Genomic DNA, 19,741 nt, shown 5'->3' with positions numbered 1-19,741 from the left:
ACGGAAACCATGACAACACTAACACAAGGAAACGAACGGAGGCAAAAAGTGACAAAGTTTCACCGCGACAAAAGCTCCTGAAGAGCCAAGAAGACTGAAAAGACAACAAGTAACCCACAGAAATAAAAGATAACATTTTATTTGTTGTGAAACTACAAAAGATATTGTCTTTTTTTTGTGCTGGTGAAGTATTTACAACTCTGGTTGACAGTACAGTGTCTGAGAATTCAATTCACAGCTTTTCGGGATGCCTGACGAGAAAAAGGAAGAAGAAGAAGAAGAAAAAAAGGAAAAGCACACCCAAATCACAAAGTGCAATAAATATATGCTGGTTGTTTCCTCCTCAATCACGCACACACATCCTCACCCTCATCATCATCACAACACAAATAGGTTAATGAGTGGGGGTCTCTAAATTAAAAAAAAAATAATAATAAAGAGATCACTTGGGACATCAACAGCATTTTTTTTCCTCTCTTGACATTCGTGTGGTAAAAACAACATTCCTTCATCCGCAAGTAAAGAGCAACAAAAACACGGAGTCGATCTAGATGAGATTCTCTTGACAGTGTTCACATTGAGGAGAAAAAAAAAAAATATTCCAGCGTTTGGATTTATTATTATTATTATGTTCAAAGGCCAGGTTTTGTGATATGGAACCAAATGAGACCAAGAGAAATAATTTAAAAACTTTCCTATTAGTCCTTTGACCCCAAATAATTTTCAACTTCTACGTGAATAAAGTAGGATTGCATTAAATACCCTCAATCCGTATTTAAAGCCGATAGAATTTCCAATTTGGAAGTTTTCCAAAATTCCCCATCTCAACTTCTCATGGAAATGTATTTTCAAACTTTCTTCCCCTTTGCGACCCAGTAGTGATAAACACAGTTTATTACTGGTTCTGTTGTTTCTTTGAAGCCTCCAAAAAGTCCAGTCATAGATGCGGAAAACTGTAAATTCATCCAGTTAAAACTCATTCAACAAAATAGCCAATCAGAATGAAGATCTACTCCCGTTGGCTGGTGCTGAGTACAATCACGATGTTTTGCAGTCATTAAAAAAATGTTCAACGTATATTCATTCCAGCGTGATTTTTTTTTTCTTTTGACACCGCTTACAATCATTCCATTAAAGTGCAGACTAACTAATTTTCTACCTGAGTGTGAGTGTTTTTGACTCATTCAAATAAGAATGTAAGAAAAAAAAAAAAAAACAGAATGGCGACCATCAGTGCTATTGATAGGATACAAATGGTTGGATTTTTTTTTTAACCATTCAAATATTTCATCTCGCTACTGTAGATGAAAGTAGTGAAGATTGTGAGAGAATTTGGGTGTGTGACGAGGTGCTGCGATGCATGCTGGGACTTGTAGTTCTCTTCTTCCAGTTCAAGAGGATTTCAAATACAATACAGATCATTTAAAAACATCCTTTTTTCATATTGTATTCATGATTCTCATCAAATCTTGTTGCTTCAGTACCATTGTTGTTAGATTAAACATTTGTGCTGTTGCTTGTGCTGGAATGATTTCAAAGTCGTGTTAGTAACAGAAACAAAACAAAACAAAAAGAAAAACCTGGAGCAGTGTGGTCACTAACTTTACAAAAGCTAACAATGCTGAGTGGTCACGGTAATATTTGTCTCGCGTCTACGATATGGTAAAATTCTTCATACGACCGCTTTGACTTGAGGAGCAGAGGAGGGTTAAGACTCTCTTGAAATGCTTGGCTAGACGTCATGGGCCGGCAGATCCGGGATACTGGTCTTGGCTCGTGTGAAGAATGCCATTTTCTCCCTGTAAAGATGGACGTGACTTTATGGGACTCCAAAATCGGCAACTTGTTTCAAGAATGTCAATTTTGCTTTCGGTACAGCTTGTCTTTCCGAGGGCGGTTCCCCCTTACCGGAAAGTCTGCACCTCGGGGACCTCCTTGCGGCTGCGGCCTCTGATTTTGTGGACATCCTTTGCCGCCGCCCTCATCATCTTCTCCACCCGCTTCTCCTGCAGCTGCTCCTCCTGAGTCTGTCGGATACGGCCGGGAGCTTACTTTAGGAACCCGGAAGCTGCTAGAGCATTTACCCAAAAGGCGAGAAATCCAGCTAAAAGTGAAAAAAGAAATTCACCTGTTTCTCGGCGTGCTTGAGGAGGAGACGGAAACGCTCGTCTTCTCGGACCCAGGCGGGTAGCTCGCGCCGGCCCTGTTGCCGCGCCGTCTCCAGCTGCGCCTTCAGCTCACGCAAGACGTGTAGGTCCTGAGCCAGGCGCGACTGGCGGGTGCGGGACACCTGCAGGTCCAGCTCCAGGTCCAAAGACGTCCGCAGCAGGCCGTCCAGACCTTTCACCTGCGTGGGAGGCTGGAGGACAACATTGCAATGTTGAGACCACATTTGTATGTTTATGTATGTTAAGTCTTATTGCTTACAGCATGACTAATTTTAAGGTGCATCAAAAATAAAAAGTTGTTGTTGTTTTTTGTACCTTCTTCATGCGCATGCTGCGTCTCCCGGAGGCGTTCCGCACAAACGGAGACTTTTTGGAGAGCGTGGAGCTGTCGCTGTCACTGCGGTTGATCTGCGAGCAGACAACGAATGAGCTCAAGCCGAGCGCCTGCCGCCCTCTTGTGGCCGCTACGAGTTAGCTCACCCTGCAGATGTACTGGCTCTGCGGGCCCGGGGAGAAGGTCTTGGAGCGGATGATGGTGGTGCCCCGCATGAAGGCGTGCTGATGTTGGGGGAGGTCGGCACGCCGTTCCTTGGGTCGGACCACCGAGTGGTGACCGGATGATAAGCCGTCCATACTCGTCTCCTTGTTCACCTGAGCCCGGAACAGATGTCATCAGGTGGGCAAATTCAAAGCTGCTTTTTTTTTTTTTGCTGTCGTTTACCTTTTCTTTAATGGCGGCTCGAGGGGGAACTTTGGTCTCACTCTCATCCTCCTCCTCCTCCTCTTCATCTTGCTGTTGCTCCTCCTCTGCCTGCCACTGGCCGTCGTCAGCGAAGAAAACTTCTCCTTCTTCCACAGGCTCTGGTTCTTCCTCATCGTCAAAAACCTCTAGTAAGTCGCCGTCCCTGAGAACGAAGGTGGCACTTTGATGTTTTGGAAATTCAAGCAGCTTTATTTACGTTCGCAAAGCGGCCCGGCGGCGCGTTCCAGAGCGTTTTGTCATGTCAAACATTCCCGACCCGATGTCTCCTGTTCCTTTCATATCCTCTCTCCCATGTAAACAGGAAGAAATGTCGACCGCAAAAATGCAGTAGTCGCGCGTGGGTGTGGAAGTCAGGTGTGCTAACTCGAAGAAACTCACCACGTCTCCTCGTCGCCCGCAACTCTGTCACTGCCGCAAGGTCGGCTCTGAAACAAGCGACAATGATTTGTGCCCCGCCTTTTCTTCGCAAACAAAAGACACTTCACCAAGAATGTGTGCGGCCTACGCTAAGTTTGCGTCGGCTCTCACCGCGTCCAACCCGCAGGTTGCGCCGCTCTCCTTGTCCTTGCCGCTGGCAATGGGCAGGAGAGCATGACTCAGCAGATTGTACCACTTGGTTCTTCTCTCCTCCGAACAGCTGATGTCGGCCAGGCTGATCTGGGCTCCTGCCTGTGGAATGAGTTTTTTTTTTTAAATACTAAATGTAATAAAAGGTTTTCTGCTTTCTTACCCCTGGAGAACACAATGAAGACTCACCAGGCATTGCTCGTGGCCCGACTTGGCGGTGTCGCACACGTCCACCCTCAGCGTTTTCTGCCGCAGTGCGCTGTGAGACAGCTGGATGCCGAACACCTCGTTGAAGTCCAAAACTTCTTCCGGTGGGTAGCCGCAGGTTCGGAACAGGCAGCGTGTGGTCTCCACGCAGGGGAGCACGGCGACGCGGACGTGTCTGCGCGTGACATGACACACGAGCTTTTCAAAGTGGGATTTAGCATACAGCATGCTACCGCTAGATCGCGACTCAACGCTCTAGTGCAGATTCTTAAGCCATCTTTCTCATGCGTACTGAATTCTTACATTTTCTGGTCAGCCGGAAGACAGAGGGCGCTACAGTTGGACAGTCGCATGACGGAGACTGTGAAGCGCTGGTCTCGTGGCTCGTAACGGAAGCCGAGCTGCACCTGAGCGCAGCCCAGAGGCAGCCTTTCCTCGTCGGAGGCCATGAGGAGGTCGCCATGGAGGCCTGGCCTGGAAGAAGCAGAAAAACAATCGTCAACTATTAAATAACATATTTTAAAGTGAACATGAGCGATTTGTTTTCAGCACGACAGTAAATACGCTACCTGCGCACAGAGGGCTCGTACACGCCGCTGTCACCGGCGACAGACTCGTCAGACACAGCTGAGATCACGCCAATCTTTGGCCCCGCTGCAAGTGGCGCCACTGAAAGTGTGATGGGTGCAGAGATGACGCCCTTGCACTAGATCAGACTTTTTGAAGCACGGTACAGCGTCTTTGTTTTACCTTTCACCTCCTCAACCAGCAAGCCGTTGCGTTTCTGCTTCTCCTCCAGCCCACCGGGGGCGCCTCGTTCCTCCTGCCGCTGCTCCTGGGAGTCCAGCCTGAGGTCCAGCTCCGCTAGTCTGCTCTGAAGCTCCAAATCTAGGCTCACGCCACCGGGCCCCGCTTGGCCGGCAAAGGCCTCCCCGGACAGGAAGGTAGCGTCCGTGACGAGCGGCGAGCAAGGCGGCGAGAGCGAGGAAAGCGACGAGCGTGGCGACAAAGAGTTCATGGAGCGTGGGGTCTCGGAGAGTCTGAGCGCTTGAATCCTGGATGGTCCCACCTCCCCTCCCGCAAAACCTTTGCCAGAATCTCCACCTAGCTTCTCTGTTTGGCCTTCGGGCCTTTCGGCGTCCCTCCCGTCGGCGCCCGTCACCACTTCGTGTTCGTGTATGGTGGTGATGGAGTTGGAGGGCCGGAAGCCAGCCTGACCACTGTCCTGCAAGAGGCTGTCCAGCTTGTTCTGGAAGTCCGGGTCGGCCAGCTCCGGCTGCTCCAGGTAGATGTCGGTGAAACTCAGGGAGGAGGAGGAGCCCAAGCTGGAGGTGGTGGCCAACGAGCCGCGGCTGGACGTCAGCGAGCCTCGGCTGCTGCCGGACGAACACGATAGCGTGCTGGCGGACAGGCTGCATACGGCACACAAAGTTGAAAGAAATTCCAAATGATAATAAATGAAGTGTTCTTTAAGAAACCTCAACCAAAAAGCAATATTGTTAAGCTTTTAGGAGAAGTGGCTACGGATAAAAGATGTCCATGAAGGAGAAAGAGCGATTGCTATTCCAACATCTACCAACAGGTGGCGCCAGAGAAACAATGCTAGAACGCTGAGAAGTGAAACGTCACAATTTCCTGCACTTTTCTGCTTTTAGTAAGACCTAGTTTGATGTAGGGTAAGCCAAAAAACGAGCAGAATAAATGTTTGATATTTGAGAAAGAGGTTATTGCCAAATCATAATCATGTCAAAACTTTATCAAGGCAAAATGAGACTTGAAGGACGTTCCCCGCTCGGTTAGCTCTTCCGTACTGATATTAGAAAGTGCATTAATTTTGCATTAAAGAATGCTCTCAAGTGAACCAACCTTTTGAGCTGAGTATGCAACGATGTGGCCAGTCGAACCAACTCCTCCAGTTCCCTGACCAGCTTGTTTCTCTTGCAGTGAAGTCGCAGCCTGAAAACAGAGGGGGGGGTGAATATATCATTTATGATAATTTGGCGATATTTCATTCTGGGTGATTTATGTCGTCTGATTGCAACTTTATCACGAGGAAAGGTGGCCATTGACAGCTGGTCACATGATCCAATGTTTTGAATGGAAACGAGCCAAAGCAAGGAAGCCTTCGCTCGGGTTACCGAGCAGCTGCGCATTGGTTCACATCTATTGAACCTTCACTTTCTACTCATGGGACTTGCTGTTGTGTTGACCTGTTCAATAATTTACTAACCCTACTAATTTGGTTACGATTTATTTTTTACAATAGTGAAGAACTCTTGGTTAGAAAAAAAAAAAGTCACAAAAGTCCATGAAAAATTCCCATGGGAATGAAACAGAAATTTACCAAATTTAAGTTTGATTATAAATTCCAAATATGATATAATGAATATTTTCCAATTTGGAAAATCCCATATTATAGCTTGAAAATTGAATGTAAAAATATGCTCAAAATTTGCAATATCTATCATTTTCTTCTGAAGCAGTGGTTCCGACCACTCTGCGAGTCTACTTAATGTAGTACGTGCGTCTTTGTGAACACGAGGGCCCGAGTGCCGCCGACAAGAGGCTCTTTTACGAACGTCTCGTGTTACGGCAACAGGAGACGGGGCACAAAGGGAGCTCGAGCGCAGGAAGGGTCCGACCTGAACAACGGTAGTCTTGTTGAGAGTGGAAAAGGGGCGGCGGGGTAGACAAGAGGGGGGGCTGTCGAGTCTGCGATAAGGTTTGCGAACGTTTGACGTCACTCACGGTCAGAAGACAATTGAAGGTCATTCATTTTTCATCACTTTGCGCTAACAGATCAGAAACAAGCCTAACTTTTCGGGAGTTATGACAGATTGGTTTTGATTGAAGCTCTTTTGCGCACCTTTCGGTGAGTGCTTTGCTCTGGTTGTCCCTGGCGGCCTGCAGGTCTTTCTCCAGACGTTTCTTCTGCGTCTCCAGCTTCTGGGCGTCGCTGGGTTCCAGGCGCTGTTGGGGACGTACGTACTGCAACTCCTTGAGCAGCTCCTCCTTCTCGTTGATGAGGATGAGGCGGTCCCGCTCAGGGTCCAGCAGGCCCGGCCACGCTTCGCTGTCCAGCTTGGCGATCTGCACCTCGATGGTGGCGATCCTGGAAGGAAGGTCGCGATGAGGGACGAAGGACGAGGAAAAAAAGACAGGGCAAGCGCGCCAACAAAGCGGTGGCTTACCTTCGTCTGGCCTCCTCGTACTTCAGACTCAGGCGAACTTTCTCCGCGAGTTTGTTGGAGTTGTTCACAAACTGCACACGCGCAGAAAGCAGTTTCATGGAAGGGCTTTTCTCACGTTGTTGGTTTACGACGGCGACTCACCTCGGCGGGGATGTCCGTCTGGGAACCGGCGTCAGAGTAGAGTCGCGGGATGGACAGCTCGGAATTAGCCAGCGAGGGACTGCTGCCCCACAGATCCTGCTGCGAGCCAGAGTCCAACTGGAAAGCATCCTTCAGAATTGCCAGTTTCTGTGTGGAACATTGAACATACACATTGAGATTGCCAATAGATTTTCACACCATCTCAGAAAACGGCTGGCCTTGACAATCATATTTGTCAAACCTCTATTACACCTACACCCCCCCACCTACTACACCCCCCCACCTACTACACACACACACACACACACACACACACACACACACACACACACACACACACACACACACACACGAGGGATCAGACTGCGGCGTCAGCTGCAAATGATCACAATAGGGGGACATGGAAGGTGAGTGCAGAAGAGTCTCCAACTAATGACCTCATTCATACAGTCATGAGTGAATCATATTGGCTATGATAAATCTTTTCAAAACACAGTGGATCTATTAAGAATTATTGATTCGTTTACTTCTTCTAAAAGTCCCGGTATAGTATCGTGATGACGGAAATGATTCCAAGCACCTGCATGAGTTCTTGTTTCTCCTTCTCGCCAGTGCTGATGGCGTCTCGGATGGAGCGCACCTCGTTGAGGATGGCCTGCGCCTCCTGCAGTTTGAAGCCGTACGGGGCGTTGGATACCTTCTGGTCGATCCTGCAAGAGGAGGAAGGGGAGTTTTGGTCACAACACTGATGTCAAGAATAGCGAAGAAATGCTGGTTATATTTTTGTCGAGTCGAGCGGCGCTGCGGCAAACGGCCACCGGGGGCGGCCGAGCGTATGGTAATGAAGTCATGCGCGCGTCAAGACAACAGGTCCTTCCACATTCTTCAGGGAGGGGAAGAGGCGGAGGGCGAGAGGGAGAAGAGACAGACGGCGAGCGACGTACACGGAGAATGAGGAAGCTAAAGGAGGGGAGAGCGTAATCCTCTTGTAAGTGCTTCTCATACATGGCGGAGCGGGAACAGTGTCATGAGGCCGAGGTGCTTTCGGGTGACATTTAACAGATCAAGTCGTATATACGACATAGGCTTTACTTCAAACAAAAAAAAGTTCCCACGCAGCGGGGCCCCAAAAATTTCAAGTATTGTTTGGTATTTAGCAAAATCTTATCAGGAAGCGGGTGGCTGCATTCCAGTCCTAAGCCTATTTTGTATTTGCGCAAGCGCCGCCCGATGACTGTAACAGGAGAGAGGTGGCGGCGGCAGCGGGGAGCCACGCAGGAATGTTGTTCAACCGCTCGGCTACTCATTAATCCTCCTGTGACACTCTCACTTGCATGAGCTCCAGAGCGGCGCGAGACGCAAATCGCACCCCCTCCGCTCAGCTACGACTGACGGCAAGAAGTGGTTTTAAAAAAAAAAAAAAAAAAAACACAGAACAAAAGAATGAGACAACGGCGGCAGTGTGGGATTCGAATAGAAGAAAGGACAAACGCTTCCCGCCAACAGCGGCTTGACTAATGGCCGCCGCCACGCATTTACTCTCGTCAGCTGGGGCTTTGATAGAGGCGAGCGTGTTTAATGGCCGTGTGGAATGTGCGATAAACGCTGAGGCAATAACCGCGCTGATAAGGAGACGTTTACTGCTTACGAGAATAATGATGTTTGCACAAATGTCGAATTCCAACCGGTCGAACAGCGGAGGGAATGACCTGAAGAGAAATGCGCGGCCGAGCGAGAGCGCTTACTCTTTGAGGGTCTCGAAGCCTTGTTCTTTGTACTGCAGCTCCTGCTTCATACAGGCCAGGTCCCGCTTCAGCTTGCTGACCTGGGACAAAAACAAAATGGGGGACAGGGTAGACAATATGAAGAAAAGTGGAGAAACCATATGGTCCAGTCCAATTCATTTCTTTTTGTACAGTAATGTTCAAGTCAACTTTACGTGCGTAAGTGACGTAACGTGATGTTCTCTTACCCGACTTTTGGCTGTGGCGATTTCCGCTTTGAGGATATCTGGGTCGTACTTGCTGGAGGTGGATGTTCTGGAGTTCACTGGGGTGGAAAAGACAGAAATTGATTTCTAAAGATTTTCTTCCCCCGTATCGGAGCGATTCATTCGTCCGAGGAGACGCTCACAACTGGTCTGCGACGTGGACTTGTCCCGCCAAGTGTTGTTGAGCTGGAGGTACTCCTGCTGCGCGAGACGGAGCCGCTGCTCCTTCACCTGGTAGATCTCTTTTTGGGCGCTGAGGGCGTCCCGGGCCACGGCCAGGTACTCCCGGAGCATGGCCTCTTGCTCCCGCTGCCACTGGGCTCGCGGGTCCTCCAGTTGGGTGCTTTCTGGGAGGAACCGTTTGAGATCCCATCAGAAAATACAAATGATACGCGCTGAACAAATGGATTGTCATAAGACAGATAAAATGAACTGACTTGTGTTGTGGTCGACATAGTACGCCCCCACCATGGGGTCGAACGCCTCCTCCCAACCGACCGGCAACTCATCTCCGATACAGTCGGCGAACGTCAGAGGCTTCGTCTGCCTGCGTGGGAGGGGGAAAAAATAATATTGTCACACACCTCAATGATGTGAAAGTCGGAACGGTGTCACTCAAACTATGCTAGGGTGTATTATTTCCATTCACTTTTAGACACAAGTGAGATTCGAGCGTGTTTTTTAAACCTGTTCTTTCATTGCAATGTCTGAAAGAGCTTCCATGAAGCAGTTGGAGGGGGGGGGGGGGGTTGACCAGTTTGGTGTTTGAGTTCTCTATTCACCTCCAAGAGGGGGGTAAGATAAAAAAAAAAAAAAGTAGAGGGCTGGGAGGGGGACTAGGGGGGGGGTCCCTCCCGCAGACCACAATAGGAGGAAACCGACCCGCGGCATTCCTCGAGCAGCACTAACGCATCGCCTGGAGGTTTCTAGGGCAACCGTCGGCCTTCCAACCAGTCAGCGCAGTGGTGAGGGGCGGGGCTACTCAATGATGCCACCACTTTTTTCCTTCTCGTTCTCAAAACTGTGTCTTTACTAGCCACGGAGAGAATTCCTTAAAGGGCGGAGGCATAAAAACGCTCCCGACTTACATGAGTGATTTTTCTTTTTTCTCATATTTAAGTCAAGTGCAGCTGAATTTACTTTTATTTTTTTATTTTTATATTCACTTGAAGCAGAGACAAGTAGCCCAAAAACAAGCACCGAGCATCACTGCGGACAGAAAGTGAACTGTGTCCTTTTCCCTATTGAATAATAGAAGAAGGGGCCACGTAAGATGGCCTCAGCTTGGCTCTAAATTTAGCTTCAGGACAGAGCGACACAGAGGTTGCTGCCAACCACCGGTTGGCTGGCCGTACCCCCATTATTTGATTCCGGGCCTCTCTGTACTCTCACCCACTAAATCGTGTCCTCTAACGGCCGCTGACCCAAACTTGAAGGGCCAGCTGGTTACGGCGGCCTGGCTTCCATTTGGCTGTCAGTTGCTCAATAGCCACTTGAAGTCCCGCTCACATGCTCCACTGCTTCACAGCACCGAAAAGAAAATCAAAATGAATCCAGCAGAGCCCGTGGGTGAGCAGCACACATCGTGAATATTTGTACAATGATGACATGGCTGCTTGTTGGCAAGAGTAGTTGTGAGTGACTTGTTTTGAAAGAGACTTGAATGCTAGCTGAGTAGCTGATAGTAAATGCTCTTCCTTTTTCATTTCAGCCAAGTCAAAGACAAGCGATTGCTTTTGTCGAGAATCATCATAGTCAAACAGATTGTAAATTCAAACACGCAGTAGAGAAGAAGCTCCTCGACACGTTTGAATGTGATCATTTTTTTTCCCATCGCCGAAAGCACCAAGCGTATTTCTGAATGACTTTGCTACTAAATACCAAGCGGCGAGTTCCAAGGCAAACAACTATTCAACCACAAGCAAGATTTCTGTCACGGCCGAGTGTCAATCCAGATAAAAACGGGAATATCAGCAGGAGATCTGCGCAGCGCTAGTAAACAGCTTTATCTGGCAGATGACATTCCTTTGGCCTGACGACACGTTTGGTGCGTCAGAAGAACGATTTGGCATATTCAAGAAGGGCTGAGCAGTTGGCCCGCGCTGGCTTTTTTTTTGTTGAAATTGTGAATCCAAACAACATATTTGTGAAGCTAAGAGTATTGGCGGAATTTTCTAGCGACAGCGGAAGATTACTGGTGCGACACGTCAGGCCAGTTGGATGGCGGAAAGAACGTTAGCAATGCCAAATATGTCGCTCAAGTGCTCGTGTCGCACATACCTCCGGTAGCATCGGCGACTTTGGAGCTGTTCGTACTTTCCTGCACTGTAATGTTCATGTGATGTGATATTGTAAAGCATGTCAGATGAGGCGTTCCAAATTGCCGATGACAAATGACTTGGAACATATTTTTAAAAGTAACTGTTTGACGCAATTCTGCCATTTTTTTTATGGTATATGGAAAAGCAAAAATTGGATTCTGACAATTCTTTTTAACGTATACAATGAGTTGTGTCAACCCAAAAGAAAATTGTTGGTTAGATATTTGAGAGGAAGTAGTCAACGATGCCTGTGGCACTCTGTGGGGCCTCACGCTGAACTTTGAACCCCGCGCACCTTGGCAGGCAGTGAAAGGGATTCGGGATGAATCAGACGCTTGGCCGGCGAGTGCCGCTTGGCCCTTCACGCCGTGCGTTTCAGGAATGTGTGTGCGTGCGTGTGTGTTTGAAGGACGCTAACCTCGTTCGATCTTCCACAAACCAGACAGAGGTGGCTAAATATTTAACTACTTGCCTGGGTGGGCACGTGTGGGCTTAAAATCGATGGCTTCAAATACATTTATGGTCAAATTTCTCAATATTAAAGTTTGCCCAGCCTTGCACGACTCCTTCAAATGTCGGACGTCCTCAAAGCAGCTGCCACTTTTAAGTTTCGAGGACATCATCAACCCCTTTCTTGATGCGAGCGGACGATGGAAAAAGAAGAAGGGAGCGCCGCTGCCATGACGATAAGGTCAGCTGAGGGAAATTAAATATGAAATGAAAAAAGCAACAAGCCTAAGCCGTTTAGATTCCAGACACGAAGCATGAAAGGGATTTAGTGGCAAAGTCTGTGGTCTTAAAGAAACCATAAAGGTGCCATGAGGTGTTTTTAAAACATGGAACGCCGCATATCCCAAGAATATTACTAGCATGGATTTCTATGAGAAGATAATAAGTCTGAGTATCAACACTGTAAAGCGACAGATTATTGATTATTTTCAGGGTCAATCAATTACCGATGAATCGTAGTCAAGTAAGCAGATAAACGATACTCGGAGCTGGACATTCCTACCTTACAGAAACTAATTCACTTCAAATTCACACATAATTCGTACAGATATTAATTTTTGTTTTGCTTTCTGTGTGGTACTTGATGGCTCTTTGAGTAGCACCGCTACGGCATACCTTGTTCCCTTTTCTTACCTGTCTCTGGGATCGATCCAGCTGGTGCTATGGTTGATGTGGTCGATGTAGTAGACTTTGCCGTCAGTGTCTCGGGCTTCCTCCCAACCGTCGGGTAGTGGCAACTCCGTCCTCGGCATGTCAGCCGAGTCTCCATGTAATGAACTGCCCGCGACTACTCAAAATCTCGACGAGGGGAAACCATCGCTTTTCTCGGTCATTATTGTCATCACCGGTGATGGTGATTGTAGTTATTCCTGAGAAGGCGCCCTTTGACTGCGAATATCCATAATAATAATTATGTCGTAATCCAAGCAAACAAACAAAAAGGAAAGCCTGCTAAAAGTGACGCAGGGGGTAACACGGTCCCATCAGAGTGCACTTGTCTCCTCCAATGTCGCCATCTTATCTCCCCCCCAAAAGTTGAGGGTAACTTTGGACGCCAAATTACCGCTTTGTGCCCCCCCGCTTGGAATCCGCTAATGGGGGAAGATTTGCCTTCAACGTCGAGAGTCCAAACGGTGAATTCCAAACGCGACAGATGAGAGTACAAACCCAAAATATGGGTTTAAAAAGACTCCACTCGACGTCCCCGGGCTGTCTCGTCGTCTTCTTGGCCACAGGCCACCACCATGTTCGAGCGAGGACCGATGGGGAACCGATGCTAGTTCGCCTGACAGCCCGACGCTGGGAGAGGGAAGGTGGGGAAAAAGCCAAACGGGAGGAAGCGGAGACCCCGGTCGCTCAATGAAAAACAAACTCTACGATTTGAATGACGTCTTTCACGGTGATGGTGGAGCTGGATAAAGTGTTCGTCCACTAGTTCCCGGTGACTTCAATACAGTCATCCGGCTACGGCAAGTCAAACCGGATATTCCCCACCGTAGCTTCCGGCTTGCGATTCTGGTTTCAAAGTAAAACTTTTTTTTTAAAACAGTTCTAGATTGATCAGAAAATGTCGAAACTGCACCGTTGTTTTGATATTCTAAAGAACATCATTACATAAAATATTACAAGATATGGACTATTATGAGGATCAAAAGAGAGGATTATAGCAACGTGCAGAGGAACACTCTACCTGTGTACCAATGCGGCTTTGAACAGTCCGATAGTACTATCTAGTGGCCAATTGTGGGACTGATACTGACCCGGAGGATAGAAGTGATAGACGAGATGGACTGATTGATAGTTGTGCATTGGCTCTTGCAATAATAAGAAAAATGATGTGGTCAAAAGTCAGCATCAATAGCAAAACAAGATGTGAGCTCAGATTTGACAAAGTCAACTGAGCTGCTCAGCTCACAAATACAAATGTTGCATCATTACATTTTTTTTCCTCACTACATTGCATGGCTTGCATAATATACCAAAGAATATAACTTTTTTTTTTTTGGTTCTTTTTACCTCAAAGTCATTTCTTTGAAAGCCATATGACTTGGTCTCCATGTTTGTGTCATTCAAAGATCACTTTATGATATCATTTTAGGAACAAAAGGCTAATGGAGTTGGGAACGGAACCACTCTGGCAAACATCAGCAAGAAGACGAGCTGTTGGACACCGACCAAGTTTCCATTATAAGCAGGAGCTCACCAAAAATTGACGACTCTTCCATCGGAGGCAAGAGATCAACAGGATGGGGATGCTCGTGGACATTTTGCGCATCGCCTTCATAATTTGAGGTCAGTTGAGCTGCTCCGGGTAACATGTCCTAGGAATGGGTAGACCAAAGAACAAGTTTCCAGCACAATTACTTATTTGGAACCTTCTCGTGAACAATTACCTGTTATTTACTTTTTATTTAAAAAGTATGTACTACAATTTGGCAGTGTCTTTTTTTTATTCAAACCCCCCCAGAAATAAAATGTATATGCCTAAATATATATAAATTATTATATTACATATATAAAATAGAGGGAAAAAACAGCGGATTATTTCATTATTTGGCGTTATTTGCAAATCAATGTCACTTGATGAACGTGAAGATGAATCGTTCCAAGTGCAGTCAGATATTCCCCGTTTGTTTTAGTGTCCAGGTAACTTGAACGCACCTTGTGCCGAACGCACGCATTGGAAGCCCACATTTACACGAAACACTTGAACGCCGCACTGTCATCCTGCGCCTCTTGGGGAAACAAAAACAAAAACACCATACTGCGAGCTCACGGTCACATGTCGAGGGAGGAACCGCAGCAGAGGCGGCTGAAACGCCGGCATTCGGCCTCCGCACTCGTCCGGGAAGCATCGATTCCGCTACGGCCGCCGGTCCTGCACACATGGTGCTCCTCCGGCACATTTCGGTGGCGCTGACCGCCGTCGTGGCCACGCTGGGCTCGGCGATCTTCATCGCCTTCAATTACTTATATCCGAGGCGAAAGTGGACACCGCACGCGCAATACGCCACCATCAAGGAAGTAAGGCACCACTCCATTGTTTGGTCGCGGTACAGCAAGACTTAGGGCGCGCGTTCTTGGTTCAAATCTTGATCTTTGGAAATTTGCATGCGAGGGTCCTGCCATGCAGGGTGGACCTCACTTCTCTCAACAAAAGTCAGGAGAACCTTTTCATCGATTGCTAACTAAACTGGATAACATCCAATCTTATGGCATTGTGTAAATTAGCCAGCTCAAACTCATTTAAAATGTAGTGATGCCTTGACAACCAGGTGAGTAACACAAATGATGAGGCAACACATGCAGACAGTCTTATTGTCCCTAGTTGGGCACACCAGCAGGAACAGTACAATGTCCATAGCCTAAATTAGTCATCGTATGTTTTTCTCTTGGTTAGTGATACTGTTTTTTATCAATAGAAAAAATAAAAGCGAAGTCACCTAACTCAAAATCTCAAGGCAACACTGTATCAAGATTTGCCGAGTGTTTTTACCCCAAAGGAGACAAAGCTAACAAATGTTTTGATAGCGTCACCTCACTTGGCAAACATCCAATCGTTTGCAGAGTGATCGCTGTGATCATCCTTGAACTGTTTCTATTCGACAGTAACGCCGATAAAGAAGCAAAACTGTGCAAAGTCCACACTGATAACTCACGCAAGGGTTTGACGTTTACTCCACCCACAGGAGGAAGAGGAATGCGGAAAGCGCCAGGTGTTGGTGCTCGGCTTGGACGGAGCAGGCAAGAGCAGCATGCTTCAGGGCCTGACGCCCGGGGGGGCCGAGAGGGGCCGCTGCCGCCCCACCCGAGGCTTCAATTTCATCAGCGTCAAGGCACCCGCTTATCAGTTAGACTTCCTAGAAAGTAAGATTAGCTTAGACAAAAGTAGTGCTTTACTGACATCTTGATAGCAAAAACAAGGGTTTCTTTTTCCCCTCCATTTCACAGTTGGTGGCGGCGAGGAATTGCGCCGCTACTGGTGCGAGTATCTGATCAGAACTCACGTGCTGGTCTACGTGGTGGACTCGTCTGATCGCGGCCGGCTCCCGCTGGCAAAATCGGAGCTGCACCGCCTCCTGCAAGTGCAGCCCCGGCTGCCTGTGGTGGTCCTGGGAAACAAACAGGCAAGACAAAAAAATAAAAACACTTGAAAGTCCCTGGAAAGTGAAAATTCAAGTCCTCTATGACTGTGTTTGTGCCTCCTGCTAGGATAAAGCTGAGGCGGTGAGCGTGTCGGAGCTCCACGAGGCCTTGTCTCTGGGCTCGGTGGTGGAGGACAGGAAGCTGTTCCTCTTGGCTGCCCAGTTGGCTTCCGACAACGCTCTGAGGAACTCCCGCAGAGGCCTGGATGCCTTCCAGGACCTCCTGCTCCAGCTTGTTTGATATGGCCGCTGCTTCTCTTCCCCCTAAGGTGGACCTTTTTTGTCCAGCGTGTTGTCCAATGTTGCATAATAGTGTTCGTACATTGAGTGTTGCAATTTTTACGCTTATTTTTTTTTTCTTATGTTACATTGTCGTTTAGACACCAGTGCCATTTGTAAATATTTTGAGTCTGGAAAAAGAAACATGGTTCAGCCCATCACTTGATATTTATTATCGCCTCTCAGACTGATGGTTGAGCGAAGACTCACAAATATGAGGTTTTTTTTTAATGTCATGTTTTATTCCATTTGATGCGCTGTTACCATGGAAATTTATTCATTGGTTGGACTCAAGATTTTCATGACTGCAGAAACTGTTGTATATATGAACATGTCAAAATGCATTTTAATTGTGGAAAATTAAAAAAAATATTGTGTCTATGCAGCATATTGCCCTACTGCACAATTCATGTTTTCCTGATGGGAAAAAAAAGCATTAATTTGGTGTATGGGGAAACAATTTTATTGAGACGCAAACATCAAAATACACGAGTTCCATAGCAAAAAAATAAAAATAGGTAAAGTCTCTTTTCCACTTGTTTTTTTTTGTGTGTACAGATATGGAGACATAAGTCCAACACATCCTAATGTCTTCATTTCCTTGTGTAGCAACACAAAACTGGGTCAACTGTGAAAAGTCATTCTCTGCGCATTACCAACATCGGGAATGCCATTTTAAAGTCCTCTGGTGAAGGACAAACTATTTTTTCTTACTTGCAAGGCATCAAGCGCTCAGTGGGACATGGGGCTGGGGAGAGAGGCGACAAAGTCGGCGTGCTGCTGCGCGTGGAAGCGCTTGTACTGCTCGATCTTCCTCTTGATCTGCTTGGGCGTGTCCTGGTAGTAGTTTTTCTCGTCGCGGGCCATCGCCTGCGGGGTCGAACGAGACGAAAAGTGAAATCAATCCGATTTTGTCCACGGGAAAGGTCATGTTTAAAATACATTTTTTATCTTCTGTAAAGGACACAAGACGTGTAGTGTTCAGAGAACAACGTGCATTTATTCAACTTTCGAGGGAATGCGGCAATTGGAAGTGCCGTAATCAATACGCCATCCGTTCTGGTTGCTTTATTTGGAATGAAAAGAAGGAAAACAACCACGAGGAATAAATTTGTTCCACACTGTTAGCAAAAGTTGTGTAATCATTGCTATGTATTTTACAGTATTTATAGCTTGCTTTTGTTTTTATCACAAAAAAAAACCCTAAAATAAAGAGTAAATGGGATTTTTTGGGGGGAATACACTTTGATGCAAAATGATTTAACTATGACAGGGATCAAATAATTGATTTAGGGCTGAGGTTGGCACTTAAGTGTCTCAAGATCGTTTTTTTTTTTTTGGATCCTCACCTTGTAGTTGTCTTTGTGTTCTCGGATCATGTGCTGGACGTACTCAATCAAGTCAGTCGACAGCGTCGGGGTAATATTCGTTGACTGGTTGGCCTCCTCCTCCAGCTCTGCTCACACATTTGACACGTACATTGTGACACACGACACCAGGTGGCCCGCTTCACCGCTATGCCCCAAAACTTACGAGCGACAACGTAGGGCTTGACCACAACGGGAGCCTTCCTCTCTTTTCTTAATCCGAAGACCTGGTAATGGTTTCAAAACGTGGACTGGATCAGCCTCACAAAGACGTACTCCCCCCCCCCCCCCCCCCCCCCACACACACACAATTTCTCAGACCAATACTAACCCATTTCAAAATAACAATTTAGAAACATGGATGTGCTTTTATCATACTATATTGGTGCAAGATTTATTTTGATGAGATTTGAAGAACTGGACACTTTTTTTGCCATCTTCTGGCAAAAACAAAGCATTGCAATTAATAACAATGGGGCTCATATGATGGGGTTATCTGTACTTTGCATTTGAACTTACGCTGTCTTTCTTGATGGGAAAACTGCGGTTGGGGTCGGACACCAAGCCCATGTCCCGCAGGTTCCTGGCCATGGACTTTCCTTGATCCCATGCGTTACCTATATATTTACTGAACAACAATCAAATTAGCCTCCAGGCAGAAGTCATGTGAACTTGGAACTGATTTGACGAACTCGGAACTTAAACTATTAAAGGGACTTCATGCATAAATTAACATGCATGCTAACTGCTTTTATACATTCAAAACATAGCACAACACAGTATCAGCTGCATCGCTAGATATGACAACCCGTTGTCATTATCACGTTACAAGTAATAAATGAAATGTAATAACACGATCGCAAAAGAATAATACTAATGGCGTCACAATGCTTACTTTTCTATCCTCGGGTTGATCTTCTTCATAAACTTCTTCTTAAGTTTCTTGCGGTCTCGGTTATAGTTAAAGGTATTCTTTTTGCTATTCTTCTTGAGTTTACCCATGATTATTGATTATAAAATGTTTTATCCGTTAAATTAGAGTGATAACTATTTCAGTTCCAAGTGTGGTTAGCAATGTGGAAAAACGTGCAATAGCGAGAGGACGTTACGTTTTTTAACTTCCGGTCATGTGACCCCACTGTTATTTTACCGTCCTTTTTAATTTTTTTATATTCTTTTTTGTTGATAAAACAGATACTTAAAATTCATATGACTATAAATACGTATTATGTTTTATTAAATGAGTTCGCAATCGAGGACGTACTGCAGTTGTGGTCATGTGACTGAGAAGACCCCGCCCCTTCATTGATTTATTATTGACGTCATCGTTTGTGATCAGTATTTGTCCAGTAGAGGACAGTAGAGAGCAATGTCAGAGAAACAGCATAACAGTTGACAAGAAAATAGATAATAAAAATACATGAAACGTGATGTAAACCAGTCTGAACCGAATCGCAACTCCACCAAGACATTGTATTTAGCTAAAACGCTGTCTTAAATAGGAAATATGACTAAAAATGCTCATTGCTTCTGTTTTCCATTTGCTGGTGAGGCCTGTGCACCACTGACGTGATGCTGTCTCATTAACAAGCCACTCAATATTGCATTATAAGTTTGGAATGAAGACCAGATCAATAACTCCATCAACCTGACAATGTGCGAGCCGCTGCCGTCATATGCCTTGTGCCGAGGCAGTAAACAGTAAAAAGTGTTTCCTAATGCACCTTTAAAAAACGCTGCGGTGCGTTCATTGATCCCCCGCCGCAAAGAGCATCTGCCCTGGAGTCGTGAGCTATTGATTCATGGCTTTGTAAGCGGTTCATCCACTCCGAGGGCCACATGTAGAAAAAGGAGAGCATAATTGTTCCTGTACTAGAACAAAGGTGACTGAACGGTTGAGCATTTGGCAGTTTGACTCTAAGTGGTGGTAATGGACTGTACTAATACATGCAAAGAAATAGACCAATGTGACCTTTTTGTATTTTTAAATTGTATATCAGTACAATTTTAAAACAGTGGGACATGTCACTCGTTTTCATAGATGGGTATAAATACATGCACCAGAACTATTTTTCTTCCTCTCGTTGTTATT

The 19,741-nt window shown here is 46.4% G+C and overlaps 3 protein-coding genes across 3 annotated transcripts; 1 reads left to right on the top strand and 2 right to left on the bottom strand.

Moving 5' to 3' along the window:
- Nucleotides 1-123: 123 nt before the first annotated feature.
- On the bottom strand, nt 124-13,416 carry wwc1 (WW and C2 domain containing 1). The gene is made up of 22 exons (XM_085935056.1): nt 12,492-13,416; nt 9,465-9,574; nt 9,171-9,374; nt 9,010-9,086; nt 8,783-8,862; nt 7,618-7,747; nt 7,038-7,184; nt 6,897-6,967; nt 6,572-6,817; nt 5,572-5,661; nt 4,456-5,117; nt 4,275-4,374; nt 4,009-4,179; nt 3,688-3,880; nt 3,460-3,600; nt 3,310-3,356; nt 2,890-3,073; nt 2,649-2,819; nt 2,484-2,576; nt 2,129-2,359; nt 1,909-2,027; nt 124-1,799 (listed from the first exon to the last, which is right to left on the bottom strand). The coding sequence occupies exons 1-22, from the start codon at nt 12,608-12,610 to the stop codon at nt 1,733-1,735; spliced, it is 3,453 nt and encodes a 1,150-aa protein (XP_085791182.1). The 5' UTR covers nt 12,611-13,416; the 3' UTR covers nt 124-1,732.
- A 1,161-nt stretch (nt 13,417-14,577) lies between these two features.
- arl10 (ADP-ribosylation factor-like 10) lies at nt 14,578-16,668 on the top strand. Its single transcript, XM_085935061.1, has 4 exons — nt 14,578-14,882; nt 15,548-15,725; nt 15,810-15,985; nt 16,071-16,668. Exons 1-4 carry the CDS (start codon nt 14,745-14,747, stop codon nt 16,242-16,244), a joined length of 666 nt encoding a protein of 221 aa, XP_085791187.1. The 5' UTR covers nt 14,578-14,744; the 3' UTR covers nt 16,245-16,668.
- nop16 (NOP16 nucleolar protein homolog (yeast)) lies at nt 16,503-18,762 on the bottom strand. Its single transcript, XM_085935062.1, has 5 exons — nt 18,545-18,762; nt 18,169-18,277; nt 17,816-17,876; nt 17,632-17,738; nt 16,503-17,152 (listed from the first exon to the last, which is right to left on the bottom strand). Exons 1-5 carry the CDS (start codon nt 18,649-18,651, stop codon nt 17,015-17,017), a joined length of 522 nt encoding a protein of 173 aa, XP_085791188.1. The 5' UTR covers nt 18,652-18,762; the 3' UTR covers nt 16,503-17,014.
- Between the last annotated feature and the right edge of the window lie 979 nt (nt 18,763-19,741).

This window comes from Syngnathus leptorhynchus, chromosome 17, assembly GCF_054491065.1.
Source record: "Syngnathus leptorhynchus isolate UIUO chromosome 17, UIUO_Slep, whole genome shotgun sequence".
Lineage (NCBI taxonomy): Eukaryota > Metazoa > Chordata > Actinopteri > Syngnathiformes > Syngnathidae > Syngnathus > Syngnathus leptorhynchus.
The sequence above is the reverse complement of the archived record's forward strand: the minus strand, read 5'-3'. Positions and strand labels throughout refer to the sequence as shown.